Genomic DNA, 8475 nt, shown 5'->3' on the forward strand with positions numbered 1-8475 from the left:
GGTAGTAGTACTACGACAGTTATTTAGTTTACTTACCGTACCGAACGAACGACCGACCGACGTAGAAGAAAGTAATACGTACGTAGTACGTACGTACGTAGTGTGTGTGTGTGTGTGTGTGTGTGTGTGTGTGTGTGTGTGTGTGTGTGTGTGTGTGTGTGTTATAGACTGCGTTATTCCTCTTCTGTTCATTATTTTTCTTAACGTGTACAGTAAATAACATAACGCCTGATGTAGGAAACAAAACGACGCCTAAATTTGAGAGCCAAATTCGTGTATAGAATACGTACCTATTAATGGTAGTACTGGTAGAAATGCTCGGATGATACTTATGCAATTACAACAGAAATACTTAATATAATTAATGAACTGTTAGTATATAAATTCATACAAGCAAACCTGCTTTGCCATCTAGAGTTGTTCAAAAGAATCAACCATAACCCATGTTAACTGTATTTCCCATCTGAATCACGATAAACCTTTACACTCTTTTAGTTGGGGAAATTTGATTACTGTAAGTTTTGTTAATACAGCCCTACTCGTAAAAAAAATATTATAATAACACGAGTAGTTAAGGTGATATAAAAACTTGGCCAATACACACACACTTACGCTGAGGGAGGAGTTCGAGGGGGTTCAGCCAAACCTCCTAATTTTGTGATGTATGCTTATATAGTTATAGCGCAGCTGCTTATGGTATTTAACGTTTTCTACATAGTCTACATTCTTATAATGAAGCAATTAGCATTTTTGGCTTGAAATAATCGTATGCAATGGCTTCTGTTGACACTTTGTAACTGGAAGCCATATTCATTACAGTAGGTGTTTCACTTGTTGGCGGTAAATTTCAACAAACAAACAGCAACACAGTTCTCCCGTTTTAAAATAATATATTAAAACAAGTCAAACGTATATGCAAATGTTCGTTACACTTTTAGTTACACAATTGTATCCAGAGCTTTAAATAATTGTCTCTTTCTTCAAAGTCCACACAGGCTGGTTCAATTACTTTAGAACACAATTGACAAAAGGAATTATTATTCTCTGCTCTGTTATTACAAAAGTCTGCGATAACTTCTCTTTAAAAATCGCCGCTATACGCTCTTTATCGCTAAACTCACAATCACGCAGTAGATATCTAACCTATATAAAGGTCAATGTGTGTCACGTCACGCTTGATTTCTCGAAATAGGATATATAAAAGCAAAAATGCATTTACCCAGATTGAATAGTTCGATTACATTACGATTTTAGTGACGGCGGTGCAAGGAGACTATGAGGGTGGTGCCATGAAACCTTATGTAGTGTAGTGAGTGTTGATATAATAAGCCTAAAATAAAGACAATGTGGGATGTAACAAATTTGTTGTTATATATTTAATTTAATATCAACGATTGTTTAGATTAAATTTATATCCAGAAACATACATAGCCTATACAGTTGAATATGTATTGCGAAACTCCCGCCTATTCTTCAAAGTTGTAGAAGATTCTCGAGAATAAGAATCAACAATATATGTATATACTTAAATGTTTAAATGTAGCTCAGTATTGTTACGCAAGACTGAATTTTCTAGAAAACATTCCCACGGCTATAAATATAACCGACGCGCCAAGAAGAGTGTATTAGTAGTTCGCTATAATCAGTGTGCTATAAATTTCGAAAGCTATAACTTATTTTTTTATAATGATTATCAATCGGAAAACTTAAGATATTTGACCAGGAATATTTATAAATTTCGAACATCACAAATCGTTTAACTTCAGTGGATTCTCATCGGACGTTAATATTTTTACGAAAACATTACCTAATTTCAACAGTGGAAACCTAGAGTGTGTGGCCAAGGACAAATCTCGCTAGCTTCCTGGCGAATCGTAGTTACATCAACTCGCTCATTGTAAACCCTCGATCAAGGAAGTTCCAGACTAGAAAGAAAACTTTATATGGTTTGTAAGTTTGTGAAACTTTTGTTTATAAATCATTGTTTGTAATAACTATTTGTAATAATTGTTATTGTAAATTGCACTGTTATGTGTTTATTAAAATGTATCAGTGTTGAAAAAAGAAAACTGTATCAATCTTGTTGGTAAATATTATTAACTGACTATATATCAGCATTTATTTAAATACTAAATCCAAAGTACGATTTAACTATTAAATTATCAGTTAACTCGGCTTCTGACTATTTAAACATTCTAATACGTCAGAGGGATTATTTAGCCTAGAGCCAAGTGCAAAATATTTATCATGAAGGAAAAATATCGATTCAGTTTTAAACTTAATTCGTTTTTGAATTAAGCTATTTTCTCCCATATCACCAACGTCTTCAATATTAAAAAAAAAACTTTAATCAACAGAGACTCTAAATTAAGAAACCAAACATTTTTTTCCAGTTTTGGTGTCTATACATTTCATTTTATACATAGACTAACAACAATATTAGGTTATACTTTTATTGCTATGCAACATGACGTAAATGCCAGTGTCAGAACGTAGTGTTACGGAAACACACTGGCTTTTCTATACATTAGAAGTTGTTAATCTGATTTTTACTAATAATTATTCCATTAACTAGCGTATAGCCCATCAAAAATGACGGGGGCAAGTACTACCACCCTCACCCCATAGTATACTCTAAACTCACATTTCATAGCCAACTGAAATAATTAAGTTTTGCGAAATCAAGCTTGACCAACAAAGAGGCAGAAAAGTGCAGTCGAGGTAGTCAAACCTCGGTAAATTCCTTTGTGAGCCAATCAAAATTAAGATCATATATTAAATGGATTCGTGGCGTATTCATAGAATAATTATTGGTAAAAATGGCATCAATGCCATAAGATATGATGTAATTAGAGTAAAAATTATTGATGAAATAAAAATACTGAATTCTACTCTGTTGTTGCTGATGAAGTGTCTTACCACAATGCGCACACATTTACCAATACAATATGTCTCCGTTTTGTAGATGACAACCGTGAAATTAGGGAATAATTTATTGGGTTTGTTATGCTACAGAGGGTCAGAGCAACAGATATTGTATGTGCAATTACAAATATATTGACCGATGTTTGATTATCTCTAAATGAATTGCGTGGTCAAGGATATGATGGAGGGTCCACCATCTGGTGTCCAAAAACAGGAAAGCAAGGCCTTGTACACTAATTGCGCGAGTCACTTACTTAATCTTGCTATTATAAATTCATGTTCAGTTCCACCAATACGAAATTATATGAAACAAATTAATGGAATAATTATTTGGATTAAATCCTCGCCTAAACGTAGGGAACTATTAAAGGCAATCTACCAAAAGGGCATCCAGCATGGAGCAGCTTCATCACGTCTTCCACTATTCAATGTGTACATTACACGCTGGGTTGAGAATATTGAAGGTTGGGAAAGGTTCTGTTTATGTGATCCATTCTTACTTTACGTATGTGAGGTTATTGTGTATGGAGATGATGATTCTGAAATGTTTAATAACATTTGGGCTGCTGAAGATAAAATTGTTAGGGCTTGTCTAAAAATACTGGAATCCTTTGAATTAATTTTTTTTTGTTTAACATCTTTACAACGTCCCTTTTACTATTTGAAAGAAGCCAAGACATTGTTTCTGGTGTTTCCCTAATATAACAATGATGTAAAGAACTGACTTCACTTAGAGTGAACGTAGATGATTATTCACGTCCTATTTCAAACACGGCAGTAATATTGCAAATAAATCTAATATTAATATTAGCATGGCACGAGTTAGTCAACAACAAGCCAAACGTGCAAATGCAAAATATAGTTCCTTGGAGGATTACCTTAAGAAAACGGTAACCATTCCTTTTCATGACCACATTATCAGTAATTTTTCTTCCAGATTTGATGCGCATGTAAAGCAAGCAGCATCAATTCAGAAACTTATGGCATCAAAACTCATACAAGAATTTTCTAACTCTGATATCAGACATGCTATATATATATATATATATATTTTACAGGGAAGATTTGCCAAATCCTGACATTTTTGATGAAGAACTTCATAGATGGAAAACAAAATGGCTTTCTATACCTCTCTCCAAGACAGACCCCAGATACTGACTGACTGTTCAAAAGCGTGTTTCAGTGTACCAAATATCTCTATGTTACTGAAACTTTTTGCCACACTGCCACTAAGTTCATGTTCCTGTGAACGTTCGGCATCTGCTCTCCCTCGAATCAATAATTACCCGAGGTGTACACAAACCGAATAAAGACCGAGTGCTCTAACTTTAATAAATAATCATTATCTCACTGCTATCAACATTGAAACTGTATGTAAAATTATTCACGGAAAAGCTCCCCAGAAGAATGGAGCATGCTAAGATGTTATTTTAATAGTGCATATATGTACGTATATGAGAGCCAATGATTAAAACCTATATAATATAATAGTACTGTCTGTTGTATGTTCATGCAACTACTTCGCAGGGTGTGGATGGACCTTCATCAAAACTGGTATGGAGATTCATTAAGTCCCATGCAGAGGTACATACAAGTTTTACATTTTGCTGTTTTTATGGGCGTTTTTTTTACCACTACATCAACTACTGTGAATGGATCTTCACCAAATTTGGTATGGAGGTTCATTGGGTCTATGGGAAGATACATACAAAGTTTCAATTTTGCGCTTTTTATGGGTTGCAAGTTTTACCACTACTTCGCCCTCTGTTGATGGACCAAATTTGGCATGAAGGTTTGTTGGGTCCATGTGGAGATACATGCAAATTTGCAGTTTCACATTTTGTTTGTGCAGTTTTTATGGGCGTTTTTTACAATTACATAAAACGGAAGCTACGTTTCATATCCTATGATAAGCTTCCATTAATCATGAATTTACATAACTTCCGTCCAGGAGACGGGTACTCTAGCTAGTACCTAATATACTATTGTTATACAGAGTTGCTTAAATTAGTAATATAATTTAACAATTATTAACTGATCTAAATAAAGATAGTACAGTACTTTACTACAATAATACCTACATATTTATGCTAATTTAAGTCTAGTTCCCCCATGCAGTGTTACAAATGAATGATGATTTGTTGACTTTTCATTGAATGTTTTTGGATTTTATGTGAACAGCCATACAATTTTTAAAGCTAAATTTCATGCAAAATTGCTTCCAGATTAATTTCACAACACCTATTTTTTTTTACAAATTTACCAATGCTCCCAGACCCCTGTAGCACTGGTATGCTGATTGTGCTTCGCATAACATACGTTTACTTTTGATCTCAAATTAGAACTCCCCCTTTCAAACACTCTGAGTACGGTCCTGCACTATGTATATAGTTATTATTATTATTATTATTATTGTACGGTCGTTCGTGTAAAAGAACGACTTTCCTACAAACACATTCTCAAAAGAAATCTAATGAAGCTTACAAGAGAGTAACGTAGTAATATTTTAAAAAATAAAGTATGTATCAGAAAAAAAAAATAATAAATTAGAAGAAATCACGTGTCATAAGCCTTTTACAGGAAAATATGACATGAATGGGAGTACGTGACTAGAACTTGAAACAAGTAGATTCAAAACTTGTGGATCAGGTCAGAACATGTCCAGATGCACGGAATATATTATACCACACCTCTACTATTATAAACCAACAATACTTGTACATGAACAAATTGGTGCAACCTCGTTATTGTAAGCCGATCGTGAGGAAAACTTGTTTTCATTCGCATGCAAGTTGAGTAAGTTTATTTACTTTGAAACGATGCGGTAACCGACGTACTGGTTAGAATTTATGAACAATTAATCTTAGACTTCATTATCCTACCCCCCCCCCCTACATATTAAGATAAAACTGTAGATGTACAGTATTACAAAAATATTATAGTGTGTACTTCTGTACTTTTAAGGCCGTTTTACTGTTAGGTGCAATACGGAAATAATGCTTTCACAAAGTTTTGTTTTCTTTCTCAGACATAGTTAAGATCTGTTTGGTGAAATTAACACAGGCTTTCAAGTACTTTTGAAACGTTTAAAATGAAAAATGTCCAATAATTGTATACATATACAACTGACTAAAGCATTGATTAATTCAATTTTTAATATAACTTAATCACATTTTTCAAACTAATTTCAATATTAAAGTGTTGTTTAAATCAGGTCACAAAACTACTAGTACTAGTTGTCTGCTTCATGATCTCTAATTTCTACAACTTAATATTAGGGTTTTATATAATCTACGGCGCTGGATCGAGGTAGATGACAAATTAATATCAAATTTACATATTACTGTATCAAAAAGAGACCATTTTGTCTGTTTTTTTTTGTGAAGCACAAAGAACTATCTTTGCACTGCCTTCGGCGTGTGTCGAAACCCTATTTTTAGCGTTACAAGTCCTCAGACTTACCGCTGAGCCACCGCGGGACAAACAAGACACAAGATTAAGAAATATATGCTTCATGAAATATTTAAAAAGCCAAATTATATTTTTAGATGATTGTGATATTATACTCTTGTTGGCTATGTTTGTTTTGTTGTTTTTAATTTTAATGTTTGTATTGTTTTTGAGGGAGTTTCTAACAAGTCTTGAAAGTTTAAGAAATAATTTGAAAGATATAAAACGCATGTTAAGCGAGACTAGATTAGACTATTAATTGAGGACTAAAGCCAGTCAGTTCAGTAAATTTTCAGATTGTGTTTTTAACGAAGGAATAAATATGCGAGAATTGTGTTTTCTTTTTTTTTTCTTTGTGACAAAGCTTCTAAGGCTATCTACCGCCGTCCGTAATTTCAAACTGCCAACCGCAAGAAGGCAACCGGCCGACAACACCAACAGCATTTCTTGGGTTACTCTTTACATACGAATAGCGGGTTTCACTGCATATTATTACGTATACACGGCTAAAAGGGCGAACATGTTCGGGGTCGGGTAGATATGATAGGTATTTAGCAAGTAACTATTAAGCGTTATTTGTGAGATTAGGTCTATTGTCAGTTACGCGGAACTTGCACGTTGTAAAACTTATAGTCGAAGAAATAAAACACCTTGATTATCATTAAGCAAATTGTCCTTCACATTATTTTACACTAAATCTAGAATAGCCTACCTAACAAAAGAAACCGTTACAACAATGCTATTGAAACCATAAGTATCAGAAAACTACTAACAGCTACAATAATTATTAAAAGAACTGTCATTATAAATAAATAAATAAAAATATGGGTTAAAAAGACAATTATTAAAGACATTGGCAATTAAGCAAAGCGTATCTTTAATCTAACACTAAAGTACCAAGGTCTTGAAGTACAAAGTGTTTTGATTTCAGCTTCAGACCTGTCAGTCCATCGTTTACTTATTAATTCTTCTTTCGAGTTAACGCCAATCGAGTACAGGTTAGTTTCTGAGGGTAATTTTTCGACCATTGTAATTACAAACCTTAAAATAATACTAGACGACACAGGTGTAATTTTGATACTAGACGACACAGGTGTAATCTTGATACTAGACGACACAGGTGTAATTTTGCAAATTCGAAGCAACATGCAGTGTAATCTGTTTATTTGGCATTCTTTAAACATTCAAATATTTCTACACATAAGTGTTTGAAATGCTTAAGTTCATTACTTACTTGAGCCACCAGAGTTGCCATCAGGAAACGGCTTAATAGAGTTAATAGTCCCATCATGTTGCTTTCACATTTGAGGTGAACTCGTTCCTTTCACTATTTAAGTCGATCCGGTTCCGGTGTACATGCAGGTCACGTATCACTTCTCGCCATCTATGGGTGAATACTGAAATGAGGAAATATTTAATATACTCATTCTGCCTAGAACTAAATTTTGAAGCTAGTACTTGCGAAAGCTGTTCATGTGCTACAAGGTGGCCCAAAATTATCTATTAAAATTTAATAATTAAATATCTAAGGAAATACAACCATACAGTTTTCAACATCTTTTAGCCCAAGTCAAACAGTTTTATTGTTATGTTTTTGAGGTTTTTATTCACTCCAGTGAATAGTTTACCCCGTAAAATGGCAACTGTGCAAGTAAAAGCTCAATGCGTCGTTTGGCTTGCAAAGACAAGTCAGTGACTGTGGTGAAGAGTAATAACAGACGCCAGCACAGGAAAGTAGTATGGGGGTATGTTAAGGATATCGTGTATCGCTAATGACCAAGATAATGGACGCCATCGCCACTGTAACTGTGGACATGTTGCAGCATGTTGTAGACTGAAATCAAATATCGGTTAGACGTGCTGAGAGCCCCTAATGGTGCACACGTAGAAGTCTACTGACATGTCAATAAAAACTGTTTGAGTTAGACTACAAGATGTTGAAAACTACATGGTTGCATTTTCTTTATTACTTAATTATTAAATTTTAAAATAGGAAAGGTAATTTTGGACCATAAAATTCTTCGTTTATTGATATTGTTGCGTCAGCGAGGTCACGTGACTAGTGTCACGCCACGTTTTCTAGAAATATCCTGTTCCTTC

At 34.0% G+C, this 8475-nt stretch overlaps 1 protein-coding gene across 1 annotated transcript in view; it reads right to left on the reverse strand.

The window, feature by feature from the left end:
• LOC106458458 (GILT-like protein 1) overlaps positions 1–7715 on the reverse strand; it is a 32931-nt gene extending 25216 nt beyond the window's left edge. Inside the window, exon 1 of the mRNA XM_013917974.2 lies at positions 7610–7715. Within this exon, the coding sequence (XP_013773428.1) occupies positions 7610–7666 (57 nt within the window). The 5' untranslated portion in view covers positions 7667–7715. The remainder of the gene's footprint in view (positions 1–7609) is intronic.
• Between the last annotated feature and the right edge of the window lie 760 nt (positions 7716–8475).

This window comes from Limulus polyphemus, unplaced genomic scaffold (assembly GCF_000517525.1).
Source record: "Limulus polyphemus unplaced genomic scaffold, Limulus_polyphemus-2.1.2 Scaffold466, whole genome shotgun sequence".
In the NCBI taxonomy this organism is placed as follows: Eukaryota; Metazoa; Arthropoda; class Merostomata; order Xiphosura; family Limulidae; genus Limulus; species Limulus polyphemus.